This window comes from Osmerus eperlanus, chromosome 20 (genome assembly GCF_963692335.1).
Source record: "Osmerus eperlanus chromosome 20, fOsmEpe2.1, whole genome shotgun sequence".
NCBI lineage: Eukaryota > Metazoa > Chordata > Actinopteri > Osmeriformes > Osmeridae > Osmerus > Osmerus eperlanus.
In genome coordinates, this window is record NC_085037.1 from 8,393,052 (window position 1) to 8,420,139 (window position 27,088).

Sequence of the window (27,088 nt, forward strand, 5' to 3'; positions counted from 1 at the left end):
TCCCCTCTTTATCCATCTCTGACTGCCTACTCCCTCCCTCTCTCTCCCTCATCCTCTCTCTCTCTTTCTCTCTGTATCTGTCTCTCTCTCTCCCTCTCTCTCTCCTTCATCCTCGCTCTCTCTGTGTCTTTCTCTATCTGACTTTATTTCCCTCTCTCTCTTCTCTTCCTCTCCATATCTCCGTCCCTCCACCACTCTGTTCTCTCCCACAGATCCTCCCCTCCCTGACACCCTCTCTTTTTCTCACTTTGTCCTTTTTCTCATTCCCTTCTTTATCGCCCCTCCCTTCAGTCCTCCCCACCCTCCCTTTCACATGCAAAGCGTTGGATTCTGGGTCGGGGGTTTCTGCTTATCCTGGAGACTCCATTGGGACTCTCGGCATTCCATTGTAATGAAACATAACGCCTTTTGTCACAGGCAGGAAGGAGAGTGTGCAAACCTTAAACTTCACACCCCATAGCTCAGCAGCAGGTGAGACCTAGCACATGCCATCACAAATTCAAGTCGGGCGCACAAATTAAGTGCAGTCCTGCAGACGCTGGAAGGGACTCCGGGTCTAATCTGTACAAAGATCGTCAGGCTGTAATCTGGCATCGGGCCACACAGGAAGTAGACGTTTTCAGCTCTGGTCCTATGGGAGTATGCTCCGCCCCTGCGCCGCCCTCTGCGGAAGTTACTCCCCCCTCCCCAACCCCCCCTCTTGTCCCAGTCGCAAGCTGGCGTGTATGGGAGGCGGGCACCTCTGGTGATGGCGTGTAATAGCACATAATGGGGCGTCGTTAATCACGGGCGCGAGGTGAGGTTTTACAAGGTTAATGACGTGCCGGGTGAGCGAGGCTCTCGACTGTGTGTCTTTCCTCAGGTATTTGTCAGAGTCAGGAGGAGTTGGGCCCACACAGGGCTTGGCTGGCACATACACACACACACACACATACTTAGAGAAACACACATGCTACAGAAACCTGTTCTCACCCACAAGCACACACACACACATGCTTTCGCACATGCTCAGAGACACGCACACAGAAACCGGATCTTGTACACAAACACGCACATCTCAAACACACCTCCCTATCTATAAAAAGATGCAGGGTCTGTACCTCAGTACCGTTGAATAGCAGAAAAAGAGCTCAGAGTCATCATTCAACTGTAGATTAAGTCAAAGTTCACCTCGGTTACTACCAACACAGTTCCAACCTCTTTCCTATCCAACCTCTTCCCTAAAACAGCTCCAGTCTGGTCTGCAGCCAACTGCATAGCTGCTTTCTAACATTCCCGCTAATTGCAAACAGTGTTGTAATCACTGTAGTTAGTGCGGAAAGTTGTCAACATCAACGTTGTCAACATGATCAGATTTCTTGCAACCACCAGAAGGGATGCTCCGGGCATGAGCACAAGCTGTTACATGGTTCCCTTTCTCTCTCTGCCTTTCTCTCTCTGCCTTTCTCTTTCTCACACAAATACTCACGCAAACACATCTGCATATTATTCTGTTCTCCATCTTCTACCGTTCCTCCCATTGTGCGAGTGTCTGGGAGCTGGGCGAGGTGGGTTCCTGCGCCTCAGAGGGTAGAACAGAGGAACGCTGCTGAGCTAAGTAGGAACCCTGCAGGGAGATAAGAATGCGCCATACGGAAATTGAAACGCGGAACAATCACACAACGATGATCTATCTTTATATCTGGTCCCCCGCCACAAACACACACACACACACAACCCGTCAACCACACACACTGACAGAACTTTAGTTCTCTCGTCTCTCTGACAAAAACATGGACTTGTGTTTACCGGGACCAAAAGTTCTGGTTGGGTGCGGCAGGAGTACGACAACACAGAGACCTTTGCCTCTCTCTCTTTCTATATCTCCCTCTTTCCATCTCTCTCTCTCTCTCTCTTTCTCTACCTCTTTGCATTAAACTGATTTATTTACTTAAGCTCACCGGGCTCTGCTGATGAGACGCTTTTGTTTTGAGAAAACTTCCTCTCTTTTTTGTTTATGGTTTTGAAATTCAGGGCAGGATAAGAAGGAAACTCGCTAACAGCTCCAGAACAGGATGACCTATTTTGAAGCGCACACGACAAAACCCTCTCTGCGAGGCGCAGATTCTCACAACAATATCCTGGTGTGTGTGTGTGTGTGTGTGTCTGTGTAGAAGTGTGCCCATATTCATGACTAGATTCAAGTCAAAGTGCATGTGCTCAAGCAAATAGTTGAGCTTGTAGCACAAATGAAGGGCAATCAAATGTACAACACTACAGTGTAGGTCTGGGTGAAACCCACCACGAGGTCCCACCATGTGACAGTGCGCATATCAAACATCGGTCCACACACCCTTCTGTCCTTGAGGAAGATAGGTCCGAGACACAACCGAGCCTGCCACACCGCTCTTCACACTTTAGAGGAGAGGGAAGAAGCACAGAGGGAGATATGTATATGGAGTGCGTGTACCTGATTATTAATGCAGAGATGAAGAAAAAGCAGAAAGGAAGAGGGAGGGAGGAGGAGAAATAGGATGGAGTAAATGTACATTCCCCTTCGGCTCTCCTTTCTCCTCCACCAGAGCTCACCCGGATCCCGCGGTTAGGATATCTGCTTCACAGACTGCTCGTCTGTTAATACTGCACAATCACATTCATCATCAGCTCTGCTGCTTGGAGGCACAGACACCACAGGCTGCCTGTGTGTGCATGGGCATATGTGTGTGTGCGTGGAGGTGCATTTGCGGATGAGTGCTTGCGTTTGTGTGTGTGTGTGTTTGTAAATAATTGTGCACGGTACATTCATAATAAACCTGTGCCACTGTTTGGCCAGTAAATGGAATGAGTGGGCCATGTAATTGGTTAGTTGAACTGGTGAGGGGTGAAGTGCTTTCTCTCTCTCCCACCCAAACACACACACGAGAGCGCACAGACACACAAATAGATACACGTAAATGGACACAAATTCACAACGTAAAATTCACCTGCAGACTCACATGTGTTTCACTCACACACACACAGAAACAGACGACCTCACAATTAGATCCACACAAACACATTTACATGTCAGCGTCGTATTTATATACTGCCATGTTTCATTTGGTCGGGACTGATTATAGTAATTAGATCAAAGAAAAGTTCAAAGTCATTCTGATCTCTTTTTCATTTTTCAAAGAGATTACCTTTCCTAATTGTCCCTCTAAAACCAACTGTATGGAAGAGTGCTCGTACAGTTATGAGGTCATAATCTACAGTATGTTAAATAGTTTAGGATGCAATGTACCAATACAAAACCGGCGTCCTGAGGCTGGACTTTTTCCATTTCTTTTTCTAGCGGGCAGATGGAAAATGTGACATTGACATGAATTGAAAATACAATATGGGGTCCGTCGTTGAAAGGGCCGCCCCTCTGTTTCACAGCGACCGAACAATATGCCTGGTTGTTGTAGAGAGTGGTGTGCATGTGCACGTCCGTGTGTGTGTGTGCGTGCGTGTGAGGACAGATAGAGAGAACCTTGAGTATTGTTTTTTTTTTTTTCCCGGCAGAGAAGAGGGGGGCGTTCACAAGCACCTCTTTAATTCTGACAGCCTGCCAAGGCCTCCCAACACAGCCATGCATTTCAGCTATTGTGTGGTCCCGCCACAATTGATAAGACAGCCATTTGTGTGTGTGCGTATGCATGTGTGTTGTGTGCGCGCAGGGTCCTTGCGTCGACTGACATGCCGTTAACATGAGTGTGAGGTCGCTGAAGAAACGGCAGCGCTGTGGTGTTCATCCGTAGGAAAATGAATCAAAGATGGGTTCCATGTGTGCGGGGTGTGACAACACTGCCAAGGTGTCCTCCAACAATTGAAATGTCATTGACGTTATTACGTACGTCGCGTTGACTGGCTTCTTTGATAAATGCATTTGGCTGAGATGAATTTCACGACGACAAACTGTTGACGTGTCTTCGCATTTGGTAGTGTTGATTTGAAGATGATGACGATGTCGTCGTATTATGATTGAAGTGCACACGTGTCTGCCATGCGTCTATGTGCACGTCCGTCAGGTGTAGGAGTGCCCTTTCAGAGACTGGTGTTGGCTTGTCAGTCAGGGTGGCATGTGTCAACGTGTGACCACGTCACGTCGAGACTGTGCCTTAAATGTCGCTTGTCTCTATGCGCCAATCTGCCTGACTCAGTGTACCTCCCCTGCCTTTCAGAAGTCGGAAAGCGTGTGCATGTTTGTGCTCGTGTGTGTGTGTGTGTGTGTGCGTGTGCGTGTGTGTGTGAGACCACCTCCTTTTGTGTGTCTGGGAGCACAATGATGCTCTCTGTATTGATTTTCTTCTCTTCCTGCCATTTTATAATTATGTCTCTTCTCTTTTTTTCCTCCCTCTCTCTCTCTTGATGCCCTCCGTCTCTCTTATCTCCTCCTCTCCTCTATTTTGTTAATTCCCTCCCACTGATCCATTTCTGCTCTTCCCCATGTTGCCGCTTGTTATCTCGCCCTTCTCTTTTTTCTGTTTGATCTGCAATTCTTCATTTCCTCTCTCGTCTACGTCATGCTCTCTCTCTCCCTGCTCTCTCCCTTCCTCTTCTCCTGCCTTTCTCTCTCCTCTGTTTATCTGTCATTCACTTCCATTTGCTCTATCCCTCTATATCCCTGTTTCTCTCTCTTTCTCTCTCTTTTGCAGCCTCGCTGGAGTGTTCACCGTAGCTACTGACGATCCAGGACACACCGGCCTACAGTACCCAGAATCCCTCTGGCCACGCCTCCTAACCTCTGACCCCCTGGCCTCCTTGGAGCACCAATCTCAACTCTGCAGCCTGATGCCCGCCGCCACCTCCCCCCCAGCAGTCCCCCACCCCAACCACCTCCGCCCCAATCACCACCTTCCCCCCAACCTCCCCCAGTGAAATTGAGTGAAATGGCACATCAGTTAACTTAAAATGTATACTTCTTAGTTACTGTCTGTGAAAATCTCCAGCATAGCACTTTACTGTCTGATTGTATGTCTGACTGTCTGTATGTCTGACTGTCTGTATGTCTGACTGTCTGTATGTCTGACTGTCTGTATGTCTGACTGTCTGTATGTCTGACTGTCCTTCCTCATGTTACCTCCCCCCCACCCTTTCATAAACTACTGAGCCAATGTGTCCCTATATGTAGTCTTATAACGGCCATTGTACAGACTGCCAGACCCTTTTTGTATGTCTTATCTATTTCTCAACCGAACATCAGCAGAATAGAGCAAGATTTTATTTCTGCTCTCGCTCTTATTTTCTTGCTCTGTTTCTCTCTCCCCCACATTTCCTGTCTCTATTGTCCTCATTTATTCTGTAAATGATCAGAGTTTGGGCTCACCTCTTCAGATGACTTTGTTGTTTTTCCTGTTTACTTGACTCTCTCTCTCTTTCTTTCTCTCCTCATTTGATGGGTCACACACTCTCTCAGAGAACCCCGTTCATTGGATAAAAATTCACTGTGAACACACCAAGTGGTGTTAAGAGAAAACCTGGTAACCGTGAAAAGACTAGATGTGTTAAAGAGCCGGGCTGCCTAATAGCCTGCGTACTTTACCCAGAATCTAAATATTGACTTAAGAAAAGACTTGTCTACCCCAGGATGGTGTTATTGTGGATTATTGAAATCCCCTGGCAACCCAGAAGCATCCAGTTATGATGTGCAATCAACTGGTAACCTCATCAGAACGACGCGCGTCAGTAAAATGACCTGGCAACTAAGAGGGGGGTCAGGTGTTCAGAGTAAGGAACTGGTAACGCAAAAGGGCTCACAAATGTGCTTCTCTTCAGATGAAAAGCAGATAGAGATCACACCCCTCACAGAAGTATCCCCCTCTCTTTCTCCCTCTCCCTCAATCCTCTCCTCGCCGCTTGAAACTATTTTTAGATGTAAAAATAAATTGAAAATAGTCTCGAAAGGCGAGGTGGTGTGTGGAAAAGAAACTATCCAGGTGTGTGTCAGTCTTTTAAAGAACATCTGTATTTATCTAAATCTCTGTTGAACTGATTTTTGCTGTTTATGTGAAATGGCCGTTCACTGTTGATATATGATGCATTTTAACTGTATTTTAAAGCACATCGGGAAAGTAATGTCCTGCAGCCAATAGCTCTGTCGTAGTGTGGGCCATAGTTACCTGTATGTGTGTGTAGCGAAACCCTGTAGCTATAATGATATGTCAATCAAGCCAGTATAATGATTTATGCTACTGTTACTGTACAAAATATTGTACCAACACCAGTGTAGCAGAATTTATCACCATCACCATCAAAATATATTGAGAGGGCAATCAGGAAAAACATAAAATGGCCGCCAAGAAGGAGCTGAAAGCTGCTGACTCCAGCCCTCGAGGCCCATCAAGTGTAAAGGAATTTAATTGGACACGAGTGCTCCAGTGTGCTGTGTCGGAGTCACCCACATGGGGTAGGGGAGCTGGCCCTCTGCGTATGCCTGGCCCAGTAGAGCACATTGAACAGTATTGATTGAGTGATTGCGGGGATTCCAGGGCCGCGACGTAGCACAGCCTCCCCGCCCTCAGGAGAGGAAGGAAGGCGTGAAACACAGTGAAACACCAGGACTTATTTCACGGCTGAGCAGACGGCCGGTGTCTCCGCCCATCTCTGGAGACCAAGGGTCGTCCGTCCCCACGTCCGTTTACTGTCACCTTCAACAGTGTGGGGGGGGGGGGGGGGCGGACGATTTTGAGATGGAGAGTGTTCACTTAAGGATAGATGAAACAAGAATTGTTCAGTGAAGTGGGGAATTTGCTGTGGATTTTAAAAGGACGGTCTTAAATGGCTTTAGAAGGGCAGAAATTAGACAGAAATGGCTGTTGTCAACACAGTTCAAGACCGCATCAGTAGTAGATCAAGTAGAATCAAATTCAACAGAAAACTTAACACTGCTGAACTGAAATAACTGCATCGAAATTTGTGGTAAACCTACTATGTGACTATCCAAACGCCCACGCTGGCATGGCCCTGCCAAGGTGGCCCAGGGCTTGCCCCAACTGGCTCCTGCCACAGTCACCTGATTCTTCCTAGCTAGTTGGAACTCATCCGCAGTCATCCAGTCTCTACCAGGACACACTGACACAAGACAAAAACATACCAATCTGTGCCATGTTGTTGCACCAAACAGATAACAGCTCAGTCACACACATAGATACGGAACACACACACACATACAGTCACACACATAGATACGGAACACACACACACATAGTCACACACATAGATACGGAACACACACACACATACAGTCACACACATAGATACGGAACACACACACACATACAGTCACACACGCACTCGATACATTTTGAAATAGAAACAGAATTTAGAGATTTACTTCAGCCAACATAGACATTGCACACAAATATACCTAAACTGGCACATAAGGACAAACACCACTGCACACACACACACACAGACCTCACCTGGGTGTGCTACACATGTAAACTTTTTTGCCACATCAGCAGCATGTTGTCACCCTGTTCTGGAGAACGGCCTCCAGCAGGCATGAAAACCCCTCATGCAGACAGGGCGCATACTCATGTTCATCTGTGACAAATGTGAATATTACCATGCATAAATATGAATAAACTAATTAACCATCGTTGTGTTGTCTTGTTTTGTTGCACGCCAAAAAGCTGATTCTATTTCTATGGTTCAAAAACACATATATTGTATTGAACAATGAAATCCTTTTGATTAGCAGTAGCACTCTCTGGCTGCCTTGCATTAAATTCTGTCAGGAAGTTGCTTTTAACAAAACAGAATAAACTGTACTGTTTTACATCATGTTTGCACAAAGTTGTTGTCCTTCACACTCTGATGCAGGGATGTGGCCATCTGAAGAGAGGCGGAGTCTGTGCAGATGGCCTTCTAGTCTGGAACTGAAGCTGGATCTAGGACTAACAGCTTGGACTAAATCTGGGACTTGATCTAGTCAAGTAAATGGGACTGGATCTAGGACAATGATTAGGGCTGGATTAGAACTGGGGCTGGATCTAGGACTAGAACTGAGGCTAAAACTAGAGTGACGGCATAGGGCTAAAGCTGGGCTAAGGACTGGGGCTACATCTAGGACTAAGGCTAGGTCCTAGGGCTGGTGCTGGGTGACGTGATGAACGCTGCAGTCAGCAGGTACTGTGGTGCTGCCAGGTAAACAGTTTTCGAGGGTTGACGCTCCCCAGCCTCTCTAGCCCCCCAGAGCACACAAGCATTGTAAATCAGAATTGGAAATGACTGGGAGCAGCCTCACCCTCACGTTTACACAAGCACACACACACACAATGACACGAGCACACATTCACACAGGCGCGGGAGGTGAGAGCGTCAGTATGCGCACCGCTGGCATCCATGCTAAAACTCACTTACCCTGGGCCATGTCGCGGAGCGGGGGAGGAGGAGGAGGGGGAATGAGGGATGAAGAGAAAGACAGAGATGACAGTAAATCACCAGGACTCAGTGCATCCCCTGAGACCTGGCAGACACGTTCTCGGCACTCGAAAACTCCCCTGTTCTCCGTCTTTTGCACAATTCCTTTTTCTTTCGCTCCCTCCCTCCCACACCCCTCTGCTCTTCGCTCCCTCAACCCTCATCTCTCCCTGGCTCAGTTTCATGGGTCATTCTAATTCTATCTATATCAAGTATTGTCTCTGTCTCTCCTCCTGGCCTGTCTCATGTCTTTGGATGTCCTTCTACCTCTCATCTCTTGTTCTGAGTATCTCTTCTGTTCATCATTCTTCTCGTTCTCACTTGTTCTGTGTCGAACACACAGGCTGGTCTATGAATTAAACATTTTGGGACATTGCACTGATCCTCTTTGGAGTGTCAAGCTCAACATTGCATCAGGGAAATGCCCTGGTGACATTGTGTGTGTGTGTGTGTGAACGTGTGTGTGTGCGTGGAGGGGGATTGTTTCTCGATTTCCCTTTCTCGGTGTGATTGTTTGTGTTTGTGTGTGATGCAGCACTGAGCCAGTGTCTTTGTACTTTTGGTTAGGGTGAGACCAGTTCACTTACCAAGGGAATCATGAATTCTCTCTCATTTTGCTTTCTCTTTTTCCCTGTCTCCCCTATCGCTCTCTGACATCTCTTATCTTGTTTGACTTGTCAGTACACAATGTTTGTTTTGAACTGGGGCTGTTTTTTCATGGTGTGTGTTGCAAGTGTTCTTAGCTTTCCCGATTCTATCTGTCCTCGATGCACTCTTTTCTTTTGTTCTGTCTTTCCCTCCTTATCGTCCTTTCACCCCACTGCCCTGTCTCCTGTCCTGCTCTCATTATCATGTCCTATCTCTCCCCTTTACCCTCCCTCACTCTTCCTCCCACTCCACACTGTCTCACTCTCTGTCTTTCACTCTCTCTCACACTCTATCTCACTCTCTCCCTCTCTCTCTCTCTCTCTCTCTCTCTCTCTCTCTCTCTCTCTCTCTCTCTCTCTCTCTCTCTCTCTGTCAGCCCCACTGTGTTTATCTCCTCGGCCCAGAACTAGTGTGTCTGTCCACTCCACAGGAAGTCACAACATGGCTGCTAATTCATCATTACTGACTCCAGCAAGGTCCTCTCCCTTTCTCCTTCTTTCCCTCCCTCTTTTCCTCCCTAGTTCCTTCCTTCCCTCCTTCCCTCCCTCCGTTTCTCTCTCTCTCCCACCCCCTACTGCTCACTCCCTCTCCCTTCACCACCTCTCTCCCTCTCTGTTGTATTTTCCCACTTTTTAATCGCCCTCCTTCTCTCCCTCCCCTTCCTCAAAGTTCCTCACTGTGTTGATGATTCCAGGCAGACTGTGGGCTTTCCGCAGATAGGGAAGGGCTTTCTGGTGGACTTCCTGTTGCCCCACACTGCGTGAGAGCCCAGTGAGCAACGGCTGTGTCCAGCCAGTGTGTGACATCAAGGGCAAGGCGGGGGTTATTACCACTGTGTTTATGTGTCAGGGAGAGTCAATTATGCCCTTGACGGGGGAGGCAAGTATAAGAGAGAGCATGCGGTTAAGCTTTCTCCGCTGAGGCTGGTGTGTGTGTGTGATTGAGAGTACTGTATGTATGTGACTGTGTGTGTCGGAGAGAAAGTTCAGTAATTTTTTTATGTGTGTGTGTGATTGAGTACTGTCTATACTGCATGTATGCATCTGTTTGTGTGTGTGTGTGTGTGCGTTAGAGGGAGAGAAAGTATAGTAATACTGTGTGTATGTGCGTGTGAGATTGAGAGTGAATCACCACCGGTAGTCGTAGAAACAGTGAGAAGCCCTACCGGCACAGTGTACCCCCCCCCCCCCACACACACACACACACGCACACACGCACAGTTCTGTTAAGCCATGGAACAGCCCAAACGGGGCACAGTGGGGATCCTGTACCCAGGGGCCTCCAGCCGGCAGGCGCCACTGAGGACGGAGGGGTGCTGTGAGACTCCTCGTTAAAAGTCCAGCGCTCGGCCCCTAATGATATCCGCCGGCGCTTTCTCTCCCCTCTTCACCTTCCCCCTGCCCCTCTCCCTCCTCACCCTGGGTGAGGAGTCTTGGCCCAATCTGAAGGACTGGGGGGTGGGGAGGTCTGTTACACTGCTCACTAATGAGGAGCAGACAGACTCTGCACGGCTCAAACCCGGGCTCTGCCTTGGCCCCATTAACCCCCTCCAGATCCAAGATGGCTGCCCAGTTTCACCCATGAATGGAACTGGAACACAAGCACGGAAGCTATGATGATAACGTGCATAAAAGTGAAAGATGATTTAATATTGAGCCTGTGGGGAGAAATTCTCTAATATATAACCTTGGATACTGGACCAGTGTGTGTGTGTGTGTGCGTCACACAGGGCTGTGTTGACTGTAACTGTTTTATGTGTATGTGAGTCAGTACTCATCCAAACAACTTTTGTTGGTGTCCCACCTGTGTGTATGAGTGTCAGGATAAGGGGTTTTCCACTGGTGACTGCACTCGTGAAGAGCCACCCTCACTTCCTCCTCCTTCGGCTGGAGTAGCTCAACCGCAATGATGCTGACCAGAACAGTGTCCAGACAGAGCATGTCAGGTTCTCAGGGAGGATTATGATAAACAGCCTGTTTGAAAATGCAGAGCCAACCCTTATGTTCCTCAAAGCTTTAGAACACGCCAAAAACACTGACCCCACGTGACCTCAAGGTCAACCGAGGACAGCACCAGGACTCCCTACTTCCTTATCTTGCGCCGCTGAATTCAGATCAGATCCACAAAAGGGTTTAATTCCACCAGCTGTTGTGAAACCTTTCCAGGGAGACCAGAAGCAGAGTGTGTTGGAGTGATGTGCTTTCTTCATCATACCAACGGTCACATTGAGGAGTTGACTGCCAGGAAGCTGTGCATGTGACTCATGACTCTCTCTTGTCGTTGATCTGGTAGGCTGGTAAGAAAGAGAATGAGTAGGTGTGAGTGACACCGTAGGGATCAGGTGTGTCTGTGTGCTACTGGTCTCCCTGTGTCACACCCAGTGGCCACGTGCCATTTAGACACCAACTAGAAATGGCACCACTTTCTCACAGTGGTTACACAATAGAGAGGGCACAGTTCATTGCCTCCTCCACCCATGCTCCCTTCTCTCCTTGGCCCTCCTCCTCCCTTCCCCTCGCTCCTCCTCTGAAACCACACGCTGGGATTCTGAAACTCAACTGGCCAGTTTGGAAAAACTACGCTCTTCTCCTCCCTCCCCCTCTCTCCACTGCCCTCCTCCTCTCTCCTCTTCCCACCTCCTCTTCCCTCCTCTCTCTCCCCCTCTCCTCTTCTCCTCCCTCCTCCCTTTCCTTGTGAAATTAACAGTGACTTGTTCCCTAGTTAAGACGCCGGATTGAATAAGAGGATTGATGTATTGATCAAGGTCATGAGTCCCAAAGCAGACCCAGGAGATGGGGGATTATCCAGGCAGAGAGCACAGTGTTGTTGACACTCCTGTTGACTGGGACAGCATGTGAAGTTTTGGGTGTGTGCCCACTGTGTGCGTGTGTGTGTCCGTATGTGTGTGTTTGTATGTGTATTCCTATTTCTGAGTGTGTGGTGTGTGTCCCTGAGTGCACGTGTGTGTGTGTGTGTGTGGAGGTGGGGGGATTGGCCTGGCAGGGCAGCTGGCAGCGAGAGCATCCTCTGGACCCTCTGTGCCCTGCGGGTATCAGGCTTGGCACAGCTCCCCACTGCGACAGCTGGGGCTGTGGTGGCAACCAGGACAAGGCTCAGCCCCTGATGGTGCTCAGCTGATCCAGCACCCCAGAAGGAAGGGGGGGGGGGCTGTGTAGAAAAGGAAACAACATTACATTTTGGCATTTTGTCCTGGGAAGAGCCAACAGCAACGATGCGTCAGCGGCTGGTAGCAATGGGGTCAATAGTAGCCAATGGAAGAGCCTGACTGATGATGGGGCAGCATTGAGTTGAAGATTGGGGTTAATCAGAGCTACCGGGATGGATGACAGGAATCAATCGCAGAGCCGGAGGGGGATCTTAGGGGTTAATACAAGCCAATAACAGAGCAGAAGAGGAAGGTGAGGGGTTTTTGTCAGCCAATGGGAGATCAAGGGAGGTGAGGCACAACCTGGGCTTTCCCTCTGTCTGCCTTTTCGCCTCATTTGTCATCCTTCCCCCAAAATGGCCGTCTCAGAGGAGAGATCCGAATACATTACATTTACATTTAGTCATTTAGCAGACGCTCTTATCCAGAGCGACTTACAGTAAGTACAGGGACATCCCTTCCAAAGCAAGTAGGGTGAAGTGCCTTGCCCAAGGACACAACATCAATTGACAGGGCCGGGAATCGAACTGGCAACCTTCAGATTACTAGCCCGACTCCCTCACCGCTCAGCCATCTGACTCCCCGAATAGAAGCAACACATCTTCACATCCAACATTCCTCTCACCTCATTGACCTCTCATATCCCCAACTGTTAAACCAAAGGCTCGCTTATTTCTCCTCAGCTCTCGTTGTCGGTGTTATATTGACTGTAAACCTTGGATAACGCATATACTTAGAACACAGCATGCACTGGGATTCGAAAACGCAAAACCAACAGTTAGTTAGGAAAACTAGCACATTAAAGACTGGCTCCTGAGCCCACTGATGCTGAAACAGATCTGTTTCGTGGTACCGCCGGTACAGACTAGCACATGAGCAGCACATCCATGCATGAAGAGGGGAGTGCTGTGTCACTGGCCAGGTATGCCCGCTCACACAGAGGGCTTTCTGTTCCTCTAATATCCAGTATCACCATGATGTGCTGTGACAGCTTCACTGCCTTCATATTAGACCTTTGAATAGAGCATTGGGATGACTGGGCCACTGGATTAGACAACATGAGAGGGACACACCCTCAAGCACACAGGCCAACACACACTCACACTCAATGGCATACACATGCATACACAAATGGGCGCTGGCATTCACACACATATGAAATCCCGTTGACGTAAAACAACACTTTTGCAGTCAGATGCCTGGCCCGCGGGCAAAAATAGGCATTGAAATCAGAATGTGTACACACACTTACAATACATGCAGAGAAACACACGGAAATGATACACACAGCACAACCCCCAGTCCTATCCTCTGCTGGATTCATCAGGTCCTGATAATAATAAGCTCTTGCAATCCTGCAAGGATGTCTACGATAACAGCCCCTGCCCCTCCCCCCTACCTCCCGCTCCTGAACCTCTTTTTCATCCCTTAGTCTGCCGAGGAGCTGAGAATGACAGCGGCCCGCCCATCGTAACAAGGGGGGCAATGAAGGATGCATAAGGGAGCAGAGGAGAGGGGAGAAAGGGGCTGTCATGATTGGCCCACGCACCCCCACCCTCGCTAACTACCTGGGATGGAAGCACTTTGTTAGGGCTCAACGTGATTAATTACTCACTCGGAGGAGAGAACTCTATTTCTTGCATGTGGGTCACGCTGTACTTACCTAAGGTGACAAAGCCTTGATAAGGCTTTAACATGTCAAACCAAACTTTAAGAGGTAAAAAAAGTGGTGTGTCAGCTTGTTAGACAAGGGACATTGTGTGACTGGAACACAGCTATTGGTTGTTATTATTATAAACTCTATTTTGGTTGTGTGTTTTCCTTTTGTAAGGCCTTAATGCCCCGTCAGCATGTCTTGGTCTTGGTTGGTGTTTGGGTAACTGGGTAAGAAGGGGAGGGGTTTTAACTGGAATCATCCAATCAACAGGTCACAACCTGTAGTTGAGTTACCAGTTTCCAAGCACTGTGCATACATTTTTACTATCAAAATGTACTTAGATATTTTTTGGGTTAATAGCTTTAAGATTGTATACATGGTGGCTGCGTTTCAGGATGGTTTCTAAAAGGTAAAAGAGCTGATGGTTTTCAGATGGCTTCTGCTAGAATCCTTACTTGATAATCGTGTGCGATGCAACCGACGTAAAGAACTGTAAAATGAGCACAACCTTCTCATCTGTAAAATGTATTCCACTGAGGTGGAGTCTGTGATTTTACGGTGTGAGATTTCCGATTCATTCTGTTTGCTTTCTGTTTCACGTGGGTTGGTTTGTTGTTCCAAAGGCGCACATCAAGTGTCTCATGGTTTAAAGTTCATTTCCTGTTCACTTCTCCGAACCACCCGACTTCAAGCCTACTCCCCCTCCCTCTCCTCCCCCACCCCCACACACACACACTTTTTTTTCCAGGCAAACCCCCACACAGCACACCAGTCCATCCTCCCCTTTAGTGTATACCTAGCTAGTCAGGACACAGATATAGAGACGACAGACTGTCCTAACGTCTCTGGACCCAAGAACTCATCTCCCAGAGGTTTTTCTCTGGGAGATGTCTGGGAGATGTTTTTCTCCACCTGCAAGCTGTACTGTATGTAGCTCGGCTGTGTGGCCAGCCCTTAGCGCAGCTAAAGAATGTGCTCCACATGTCATACACCGGAGTCTTCCAGTGTGTCAGACCAACTGCTGTCAATGGAATGCCTGATAGGAATACCCTACAAGCTGTTCAGGCAAGCCTGAACCTTGAGTAGGAGGGGAAAGTGGGGGGGGGGGGGGGGGGGTAAAGGGAGGGAGAGGATGAAGGGAGAAATAACTGCCTGTATTGGCAAATTCATGAACTGACTCCAGCCAACAAACAAACATGCACGCCCACACACACACACACCCGAACACACACAGTCAAACTAAAAAGAACCTTTCGTGAACTGGTCCTGACACTCATGCATCTCTCAATAGCCGTGACCGATGAATGACCTGATTTTCTCTCAGAACCTTGCTTCCACCCCCCCCCCCCCCAACACACACCCACTCTAAGAACCAGAATGTTAACCTGTATGTGAAAAGTGGTTTTTACCCTTACTATACATAACGCTGGTATTCACTGTAGTGTTTCATTCCATAGAAGCTTACTATTAAGCTTACTATTACATTCTGACATTAGTAACAATTCAACTGAGAGATTATTTATTAGCTCTAGCATTTGTTACCAAGGTCAATTTTTTTTGCCATTGTGCACAATTAGTCCTGAGGTATGTCATTTCATTTTCAAGAGCAGTTGATGATTCAAAGGCATGAGGCAGAGTTGCATCTGACATGGGTTAGTCCATGTCTGGGTTGATGTATTCACACCATCGGCAAACCTTTGTTTTACCTGTGTCATTAACATGGTGAAAAGGTATATTAACGTACAATTACGGTAAACTCTTTCTTTGTCTCTAAATCAGCTTCTTCTCTCTTCATCTCTTTCTCTCATTCTACTATTCTCTCTTTCTGTCTCTCGTTTTCTCTCTCTCTGTCCCTCTCTTCCCCCCATTCTCTGGCCCTTTGTTTATACCCAGGACTGTACTGTGCATTGCTGGTTGGGGACTGACTACAAGTGATAAATCTCCTTTCTCTCTTCCCTCGCTATGCCTCTCTACCCCTTATTTCTCTCTCCCTATCTCTTTCTATCCTCTTTCTCCCTATCTCTCTGTACCTCCCATTCTCTGTCTCTTTCTCTCTGTACCTCCCATTCTCTGTCTCTGTCTGTCTGTCTGTCTCTCTCTCTCTCTCTCTCTCTCTCTCTCTCTCTCTCTCTCTCTCTCTCTCTCTCTCTTGCCTGTTGACACAAGGCAAAGCCAAAAGTTCAGGTTTAGAAAAATTCCCAATTTCACAGAGTTCAGGGCGGTTCTAGGAGAGGTGATTTAGAGTGGGGCGCCTCTCATCTGTAGACCTGGACAAACAGCTGGAGGGGGAGATGTTGGCTCTCTATAGCCTCAACGTCGGGGGCCTCAGTGTGTCTGTGTGAATGATGGGTTGTAGTAAGGATGATGGATGGATGGTGAATGGTCTCCATGCATGAAATTATGGTGACACAGAATACCGAAGGAGTTAGGTGGGGTCTGTGTGTGGGGGGAGACACAGACACAGAAGTCAAAAGACTCTGCCTCGAAGAGATTCATTCAAACAACTGTTATTTCCTACCAGTAATATGGGCGGGATTGGCTGGGAAATGTATCCTGTATGGAACTTACTATTTTGAGAAACGACATCCTTAAGAGGCTGAGAGTTTGAATCACCATGGCCTACTTGGCAGTTCCACGGCAGTTATGTAAGCCTAATAGCTTTAACACAATGCATGATGTACATAACAGATATCCCAGTCCCTCATATTTACTAAGCTCTGTGCTAACACATATTGTAGACAATATGTACACATACAGTGTACATATTGCCTGGTTATAGGAGCAATATGCTCCTTACTGCCCTCGCCTGAGTTGTTGGGTAATAAAAATGTAATAAAATGAAACAAACAAGCGGGCTGAAATGATTGCTCCCGTGGGAACTTAATCTTAAACCCGTCATTTCCTTTCTTGCTAAATCTTTGATGAGGGAGACTGGTTGATCATACAGAATGGTAAACGTTTCGGTTTGACGTGTTTGCCTTAGGCTGTGTCCCTGAGTCACCGTCGCTTTGGTTACTGAGCACAGACACTCCCTTCCACCGGCCAAACTAGAGACTTCCGTTCAACAAACCTGCTTTACCAGACCAGAGTAAAACGACTAGGTACCTCTCTCCCTCTCATCGGCCCTCCTCGTTTCCCTCTCTCCTCCCCGCAAGCTCTTTCCATGTTCCCTCGTTCTCTTCTCCCCAGCCCACGCCGAAATTACATTCTTTCCTTCGACATTTTTTCTTCTCTTCAGGTAAACAAATTAGGGAGCAAATGAGTTGAGATGAGAGGAGAGGGTTGATGAGGCGTGACAGAGGAAAAGGGGGGAGAGGAGAGATGAAGGGCGAGGCCACGCAAACAGATGACGGGCGAAGGGTGGCGAGAAGGTGGGGGATGGAGGGAAGAGACGGAGAGCATATGAGATAAAGAACAAAAGTCCCAGAAACTTGGCCATGGGAGATGAATGAGTCCAGATGTTGAGCGTCTTTCATCATTAGTCACTTAGACCCAAATGACTCAGCACAAAGCCCAATCCTACACTATGATAAACACAGCATACACACAGACACGCAAACAAACCATAAATGTAACATTTGCTCCCCTTAGACCTCGCCTCCGTTGTGGTATTGACTGGAGACTCTGTTTCAGGCTGACATCAGTGTAGATCTATACCGCTCTAGAACATTGTGTCTTCTAGTCTGTAAACACCACCACAGTTCCCCTGCCTGACCAGGCTAATTGCATCCGGCCAATCAGAACATCATGAATAAGCAGAGAAGACAGATGCGAGAACATGGAGTGGGGTGTGTATGCGTGTGTTTGTTTGTGTGAGGGGAGTGTGTATGTGTGTGGTGTATGTGTGTGGGTGTGTGTGCGGGGCTATATGCACATATTTGATATTTGTGCTTGTGTACATCTGTGTGAGTCCATCTGTGTGTGGGTGGGTGTTTGTGTGTGTTTATAAAGGTTTGTTTATTCGCTTGTTTGTGTACATGTGTTTGTGTACTGTGTGTGTTTGGATGGTTCAGTGTTCTGCTCTAGAACATCAATCAATAGAACACACTGTGGCAAAATGAATATTGTGGGGAAAAACACAAAATATAGGAACGAAGTGAAGTTATGGCAACATCTCAGCCTGCAAATCATTATGTTTCTCATTGCAGTTTTGGGAATTGAATCATCTGATAACGACACATTACTGTAATTTCACTTGATGATTCATGTAGACTAGGTCTTGTTTTCAGTTCCACTGGACTAAACTTTCACCATGTTGGTATCCTGTAAGATCTAACTCACTTTAGCCATTTACATCTTGATGTCTGTTCCAGCCCCACCTGACCCTGAAATCAACACACCAGCAAGCAACGTAATGCACATAGAAGCTCTCAGTCCTTAGTGGCCTATGCTACTTAGTGTGGAGATGAGACTAAGCTGAGGGCTGCATCCATAATTAACCCATTACTGTCAAGGCAGCTGAAAAGCTTGACATGTCCTCGCTTGCTGGTTTTCACCTCATTGTTTATGTTATGTTCTTTTGTGTTGGACCCACGCCTTCATCCCTAGTTCACGGAGGGAGGGAGGGAGGGAGGGAGAGAAGGAGGGAGGGAAGGAAGGCATGCTAAGACTGCAGCCATCTCCCTAGCTCTGCACCCCATCCAGCTGATTGGACCTGAGGTTTGGATGGGTTTAAACTGCAGCCATCTCCCTAGCTCTGCACCCCATCCAGCTGATTGGACCTGAGGTTTGGATGCTGCAAGACACTGGAGATTCAAAGGGGCGAGGAGAGCCTGCTCTTATCTCAAGCAGTGGCTTTAAAGCATTAACATTCACTTTTTGTGCTAATAAAATCACATAGTAAGTGGGATCTGATAGGGTATTTTAGTGGAGAAACCAACTATTTTTTGTTATTTGTTGTTATTCTCAATGGTGATTCCACCACCAAAATCCCAAATCAGGATCCACCTAGATAGTTGTGCTGGAATAATAATGAGGGGGTGAAAAGTCAGCAACGCCTGGGATTTTTAATGAGGACAAAAGCCCATCTGACCATCTGAAGCCACGTCTGACCTGCCATGCTTTTTCTACTGACTCCTTCGCGTATTCCCAGAAGTATCTGGAATGAAATTCTTTGAGTTCTGGCCGCTTTTGGCTGTTTTTTCTTGGATCCCCTGCAAACAAGGTGGCATCCCTCCCACATCCCTGAACATTTAAACCCCTCGCTTTGCCTAAAGCAAGCTCTCAGCTTCGCTGTCGAAAGGTCAGTTGAAACAAAATAAAAAATGCAAGGTAGCTACGCACACATCCCACACAAAGCAGGCATTCAGTACTTTGAAAAACATGGCAACAGCAACTTAGCATGCATTTGCCCGGAGGTACGTGTATGTGTGAATCGAAGAAAGATACTTCCAAGATAACACTCCCACTCTCTAGCAATGTACCCAGGCTTACATTACAGGAACTACACGTCATGATGCAAATGTTCGGATGTGGCTCGGATCATTCTGAAAGGCTCCTGGTTGCTGTGAGGTACCTTCAGCTACAATGCTGATGATTACAACCCTGTGCCTCAGTGGGATAAAAATTCATTAGTTTCAAGGTTCTACATCTCTGAACGTTTGCATGCACATCTCGCCGGATTCTAGAGGGGATGGAGATACAAAAAAGTTTGACGTGTGTATGTTTTCCAAACAACTTGAAGCGTATCATCACCCTAGAAACTTCTGTACAGATGAGCATGCTCCCAAAGAGACGGTGCAGAAGAGGGTGCTTCGGTACAGCTACGTTTCTTGTTAGGGGAGACTCTGTGTCAGTCTTAACTTCTGTTACATTAGCCGACTCGTTGCAGTCCTCCGGATAAACATGCAAGAGTGGCTGTGCTCTGGCTTCCTGGGAAGGTGTGCTGGATGACATGGCTCCAGGAGTAGACGTCATGTATTTGCGACCACGCAAACAAACACACACTCACAGGTACACACTCAGACACATGTGGGTACCCACACCCACACAATAACACACATCCTTTGCCAGCCTGTGACTGTTGGAGTACGGCCCATGACATCATCAGGAGGGGAGTTTTATCAGCGCCCAATCTGCAGCGCCTAGAAGACTCTCAAAGACTGTTTTGTCTTCTGTCTGCCTAGGAGACCCTGAACCTGTGGATTACCTTCCAGCCGGCGGGTATTTGTTTACCAACGCCCGAGTTTGTGGCCTTTATCACGACAACCTGTCGCTGCATGGAGGAAGTGGCTTACTTTAGGCTTATCAACAAGGAAAGAAAAACAATGCTTCTGGTAATCCAACTCTACTCTGATAAACGGAGACCAAGGAAAGCATAGGAAAGGGGAGGGGAGGAAGCATAAGAGGTAGTGTTTTAATTAGGCAGGACCTACACTGATCATACAGGGTAATCATTTGGGATGAACAATTGCAAAACCATGGTTCAGTCTCAAAAGGCTTTCCTTGAGTCCTTGTCCCCTTATCCAACTAAATGTCCACGTTAGTATAAATGAAAGGATCTCACATCTTCTTGTCCATGCTTATATGGATTTGGAAAGGCCAGTTGGTAAAGTTTGGGGTAGGGAAGGCAGAGTTTTAAGATCTGGCCTGTGTTTCACCAGCATGCAGTGAGGTTCAGGCCAACCCCAGGCTCCTGGCTCGTCTCCCAGTCTTCCCCTCTCCTTCTCCACCTCTAATTACCCACCCACCCCTCTTCCCCTGGCTAATTGGCCGATAAAAAATGAGGATGGCCTCTTCACCTAGTCTGAGTGCTGTGCCACAAAATGGCAGCTGTGTGGATTAGGCAAGTTTATGAGGCATGGTGACACCAGGACAAAGTCTTGGTGTTATTAATCTCTGTCATAAAGTCCCTCAAGTACCTTGGACTGGAGAAGGAAGTGAAGACTTGTTGATTTCATTGACTTTTTAACCCTTTTCTCCTCTAAAGTTCGGTAGATTCTGGCTTGAATCCTTAAAATCAATCATAGTTACAGGACCACACTTCACCCAGTCAGTCCAGTCTGCTAGGTTGTAGCCCAGGGTCATATTTAAGTGTTTCAATATTGGTGTTTGCACACTGTAATGCTATTGATTTAGGCTTTACCACCATAATTACCAGTTCAACAAGCTAGTATAAAAAAAGTCGACATCGACAAGCTCATTGTGTGCTCACCTAATGCTTTGTAGCCTAACTGATATTTTATGCATTCAGAAAGGCTCTTTTTTGTTTTTGTTTTACAAAAGCCAGTTATTTTGTTGTTTATTTTACGTAAGGGCGTTGTAATTGAACTTGTATACATTAATCAATTTACTGTAAATCACAGTTCTCGCGTTTTTAGAACCGCAGTAGCACAAATGAATCAGCTATTTCGCTTGAACTTCCCTTCCCTTATTATTCGTTGTGGTCGACGGTGGCTGAGCTCTGGCTGTGAAAGGGTGCATAAATAAGCACCGCCTTTTCCGGCCCCGGCAAAAGACCAATGAGCAGAGCCGATACAAGCTGATGGGATGTCGCGTCAGCTGCTATCGTGTCGGGATTGGAATGTTACAGAGTAACAATCGGAACAACTGAGCATTTGGTAATTGGACTCCTTTTCAACGTTTTCTGTGTATCTGAGAAGTCATATCTTACAGCGGCGCGTTCTGTCTGAGGTCGTTGCGCTAGTTTATTCTCTTGTCAGGCCCTCTTCACCGATGAAATTATTGTATTCTTGCGTGTGTGAGGGTCTGTCTGGGGATTATAAATAAGAGAAATGCAGGGATTCGTGCGGCTACAGTTATACAGATGAACTGCTTTTTTCCCAGGCTCTCTTGTCTCCTGTCCAGTGGAACCATGGACTGGATCTCAACGTTTCCACACTGACGGCGTTCTACCCTGGTCAACGTGTTAACGACTTTACATCTATACCGCGGGATAGCGTACCTATTCAGTGTTCGCCGTGGCAGACAGACCCAGGAACCCCCCGCCTCTACTCCACGAATGAGAGAGTTGGTGTTGAGATTTCGGACCTCTATCAGATTGCCTACCCAAACGAATTTTTACATTTGAATACAACCAGACAGTAGCCTATAAAGGACACAGGCAACGATATTAGGACATCTTATATTTGATCGTTGGTAGATATCACACCGGAGGAGTGCAATAGCTACACCGATTTTTGAAATGGTCCAAGTAGAATAGGGGGAGCGAGAAAATACATGTTAAATCGCCCACATGCTCTGGATCAATCGCTGGATAGGGGAACGGAATACGAACACGGGGGAAAACGCGAGTTCGAAATCCTTGCAGGCTGGAAGATGGCGGAGCGGTGGAGGTGGTGAGAGCCTAACTTTGGGCCACTTGAAATTTATTTGTAAACAACTCGACCCTATTTGTAGGACACATGCAGGCCAAAAAACGATATTTAATCCTGCTCTCCGCCGGTGCATGTCTAGTTCTACTGTTCTACTTTGGTGGGGTCCAACTTCCAGCCACGGGCAGGAACCGGCATGACCGAAGCCGCAATGGATATCGCACGGACCAGCCGTGGCCACACTTCTCCGACCCGTTACAACGTTTCTTGCCCTGGGATCAACTGGACACAGAGGAATACAACCTTCACATATCTCCCAGGCAGAAGAGGGACGTTAACACGAGTGTTTACAAAGGCAAACGATGCCGCATGGATTCGTGCTTTGATTTCTCTATATGTAAAAAGAACGGTTTCAAAGTTTATGTCTACCCCCAGCAAAAGGGGGAGAAAATCTCAGAAAGTTACCAGAATATTTTATCGATCATTGAGGGATCCAGGTTCTATACATCTGACCCGGGACAAGCTTGTCTATTCATCCTGAGCTTGGACACTTTAGATAGGGACCAGCTCTCGCCACAGTACGTGCACAATCTCAAAACCAAGGTCCAGAGCCTGGCTCTCTGGAACAACGGTAGAAACCACCTCATATTTAACCTGTACTCGGGGACATGGCCGGACTACACGGAAGACCTTGGCTTCGACATAGGACAGGCTATGTTGGCCAAGGCCAGCATAAGTACAGAGAACTTTCGACCCAACTTCGACGTGTCCATCCCGCTGTTTTCCAAGGAGCACCCGCAAACCGGCGGTGAGAGGGGATACCTGAAGTACAACTCCATTCCACCTTTCAGGAAATATATGCTGGTGTTCAAAGGGAAACGGTACCTGACAGGTATTGGGTCAGACACGAGGAATGCCTTATACCATGTCCACAACGCGGAGGACGTGGTGCTCCTCACGACCTGCAAACACGGCAAGGACTGGCAGAAGCACAAGGACGCGCGCTGTGACAAAGACAACGCGGAATATGACAAGTGAGTTATGAATGATTTGTGTCAAAGCCGCCTTTGTGTGTATCTGTCTCCTATTAAGTATGTCTACTTGGAGCTTTTACAGTATATCTTAAAAGATGATGGCCCATAATGGTGTTCTCTCATACAGAATATGCGTCCTAGCCAGTGGCGCATCGTGTGTGTGCTTTGCGAGCAGATATGAACCCATTCTATTACCTTTTAGAGCCATTGACCCTCACTCTCGTTGACCAAAGCGGGTTATGATCCATCCTCGGTCCCACCCCCTAACCCCTGATCTCTTTCAAGCGTGAACGGAGAGCTCTCCAGCCAGTCAATTACCTCTCCGGGTTTGCGTAAATCAGCGCGGTCATCCCCCCCACCACCTCCCGAAGGAATTCAGCCCACTTCACAGATATCGCAGCCAACCGAGGATACGCACGGACATGTTTGATTTGCTCAATACTTCATGGGAATTAGGCTTAGCTCACCCAGAGAGTGGACTGGAAGACATATTGTTACCATGTAAAACTAATACACGTACCTATCCCGCATACAAAACCATAATTATCAGTCACTTGTAACTACAATATCCTGTCAAAATTGTGCAATAACCAGAAACCAATATCCCATGGCTATAACTAAATATATGAATGGTGAATATAATTAGGTTGGAATTGAGGAGTCCTCAGTTCAGTTTAGGGGTGTCAGTGTCCAAACCACTCAGAGCAGTGGTATGCTTGATATAGTAGTTGGCTTATCAGGTAGGCTATTCACCGTCAGACTGCTGCCAGGTCTTGTTTAGAGTGACAGATAGGGTTTTTTGGGGGGCCGCAATGTCTACTTGAATTCAATACTTTGTAAATCCTTGTTCAACTTGGGCATGTAAGGACCCAGACCCTGCATGGAGGAAAGTTTGAATGACAGATTCATTAAACACTACTAAGTCAATCATTGGTTGATAAAAGCCGAGTGATGGAAGCTTTGATGGGACATTGGTTGAGTCTCAAGTCTGTCTTCATTCTTTCTCTTTATGGATCTTGAAAAGGAGAGAAAAGGGAGTCAGGAAAGCCTCTTCAGACTCACTCACGAGTCAGATAGCTACCCTGCCTATGACACACACTGACACATACATCCTTCACACTGACACGTACATCCTACACACACACACACGCACGCGCACACACACACACTCCCAATGCAAATATGCTGCTTCAACATCCCCACAAGTGGGTGCGTGTCCATTTGCCATCCTTCTGTCCTCTATCTCTCCCTCCAATCTCATCGTTCTCTGTCTCACATATACACACAAACACATTCAAGACACTCTCTTGGAGTCAGGTCAGCTCTCCTCTCGTGTCTTGAGCCTGAGTCTTGGCTGGACTCCCATGTCAGGCTGTGTCTGCTGGCGTCAGAGCTGAGGTTGGCTCACATGTGCTGGACCAGCTGCTCCAGGAGGAGAGGGTTCCCAGGGAGCCAGACTCCCATCGTACAGACATGGAACATTCTAAGGTGGACTGATGGAGGGACGTATACAAACGTGTAGTCTTCCTCTCCCCTCTGCTACGTCGACGTGTCAACAGCTCTCCACGTCTCTCCACGTCCTCCCACCCTTTCAACTCCTGACCTCTGAACTCCCACCTTTCAGCCTCCTCTTGGAATGCGGCCAGGGCGAGATCTGAGAGCTTGTTCAGCACGCGCGCGCACACATGCTCAATGGCATGGCCTGCACCGTTAACTCAATTGATTTCCTGACTCCCAATCACTCCCAATTGGAGTCACTTGTTCCACTTCCATCCAGGGACCAGCGTCGATAAAGGGGCCCATTCATTGAAATGCTATCCAATCAGCTTGGTGGGTTGCTTGGGGGTGGGGGGGGTCAGCATGAGGAAAGCAATTAGTGTCTGCTGAGAATACAGGACACCCATGTGGCTTGGCCCCAGTATCAAACAAACACGCTGGTTTAATACATTTACCTGACAGTGTAACATGACTTAGTGCTTGTGCACGAAGGCTGTTGTGGTGGCGCGTCCAGGAGGCCTCCCTAGCCTCCTTCATCATGACTTGCCGATTGTCCCGGCTCGTCACGAGTTTCCCAGCAGTCACCGGCGTCATGATCTCCCCCATTTAATACTTAACCAGCTCTGGCGGTCTGTATTGACTTTGTGTTTTAGCCACTTCACCTGCGAACGCCACTCAAGGTCACTCTGGGGACTTGGAGGAGTGAGTGCGAGGGAGGGTTAATGTGTTGGTGTGTAGCGCGTCTCCTAGACGGGGAGAAAGGAGTGTCCGTATCAAAATGTGTGTCCTCTCAGTGGAAGCCTGGGGCAGCAGTCGCAGGGAAGCTGTGTGACGTTAGGACGACTGGGTGACACGGAAAGAAACCTCGAGCCACTTCAGACTGCAGCGGACGTTTTGTCGACACGGCACCCCGGGGTTAGAGCCCAAAACCTGGAGCCACAAACGCGGTTCACTGCACCTGATCACTTTCAGAAGGAACTTATAACTACCTCTTCCACACATCAGCATTGCCTGTTGTCAGAGCCGATAAGGAGAGGTGGTGTAGTCTGGGAGAGGCGGGAGAATTGAAGGTTAGCGCCGACGTGTAAATTGTGGCGTCGTCTGTGTGAGGGGTGGTGTCACGGTTCCCTGATTTTTCAGTTGTTTGTTTTCTGTTGTCAGATTAATAAATCATGAATAATTCATGAACCCCATCTCACTTAAATAAAGCAGTGGCCTATGATGGTATAAATATGCTAATGACCAAAGGTAATTAGCTGGAATGCCGCTTGGCTTAATTAGCTTGGTTTGATTATTTTTGGTGTGTGTGAGAAGTGCACTGAGGTTGTGTTATCTTATCAGGGGATCAGTACCTCTCAGTTCTTCTTCTCTGGGCTTTTGGGCCTGTTACCAATTACAGACTGAAGCCGTTTCTCTAGTTCCGTTTTGTGATTAATTGCCGAGTCGTGATTTAAGCCAAGATTGTACCATTATGTTTGTCTTTTCAATGTTCTTAGAAAGACGCCACCATATGTTGCTTTTCCATCTGACACTTGCTAGATGTGTGTGTGTGTGTGTGTGTTCACCTCATTCTCCACCCCCAGCTGGTGTTCCTATCGGCCCTCTCCTGATGTGTTTATGTCTACCGCCGCACAGCACTGTGTGTGTGTTTAGCTACGTCCTGTTGGTCTTTCCGGGTGTGAGTGTGTGTGTGTGTGTGTGTGTGTGTGGTGGAAGATGAGGGCAGGGGGCCTTGACCTGGCTGTCTGTCCCTGCCGGAGGGAGGTAAGCGAGGCCCTACCCAGTGACCCATATTCACAGGGGATTACCATGACGATGTGGCCCCTTCACCACGAGGGAGGACAAAAAGAAGAGAGAGGAGCTGGCCCAGTGAAAGAGAGAGGTAGCTGGAGAAGAAGACGACAAGAGAGAGAGAGAGACCAAATTAGTTTCTGTCCAGGCTATGAAGAGGTAGTTGGCTGTAGACAGCTGATGGGTTGCTTGTGAAGTGGATTGGTCGAGACAGGTTGCTGACTGGTTACCGGGTAAAAAGTGACGAGCCAGACAGCAGTGTCATTGGTTCCTCATTAGAGGTGTGCAAGCAGGAGAGAGGGATACCTGCAGGCTCCATTACTGCTGCAGAAGGATTCTGGAGCAGTGACATTTGTCTGGTTTAGGCAGTCAAAGCATAGCTCCCATCTCTCCTCTTTCTGTTTCATCTACAGTTAGGTCCATAAATATTTGGACATTGACACAATTTTCATCATTTTGGCTCTGTATACCACCACAATGGATTTGAAATGAAACAATCAAGATGTGCTTTAAGTGCAGACTTTCAGCTTTAATTTCAGGGTATTTACATCCAAATCAGGTGAACGGTGTAGGAATTACAACACATTTGAAATGT

At 47.6% G+C, this 27,088-nt stretch overlaps 2 protein-coding genes across 3 annotated transcripts in view; both read left to right on the forward strand.

Annotated features, from left to right (window-relative positions):
- The window catches only part of samd12 (sterile alpha motif domain containing 12), a 53,272-nt gene extending 47,938 nt beyond the window's left edge, over positions 1-5,334 (forward strand). For both annotated transcript variants that reach the window (XM_062445700.1, XM_062445699.1), the window contains exon 5: positions 4,659-5,334. In XM_062445700.1, the coding sequence (XP_062301684.1) occupies positions 4,659-4,681 (23 nt within the window). In that variant the 3' untranslated portion in view covers positions 4,682-5,334. The remainder of the gene's footprint in view (positions 1-4,658) is intronic.
- Positions 5,335-21,356: 16,022 nt separating this feature from the next.
- Positions 21,357-27,088, forward strand: part of ext1b (exostosin glycosyltransferase 1b) — a 59,732-nt gene continuing 54,000 nt past the window's right edge. The window contains exons 1-2 of the mRNA XM_062445931.1: positions 21,357-21,457; positions 21,684-23,205. Coding sequence (XP_062301915.1) covers positions 22,262-23,205 — 944 coding nt within the window. The 5' untranslated portion in view covers positions 21,357-21,457; positions 21,684-22,261. The remainder of the gene's footprint in view (positions 21,458-21,683; positions 23,206-27,088) is intronic.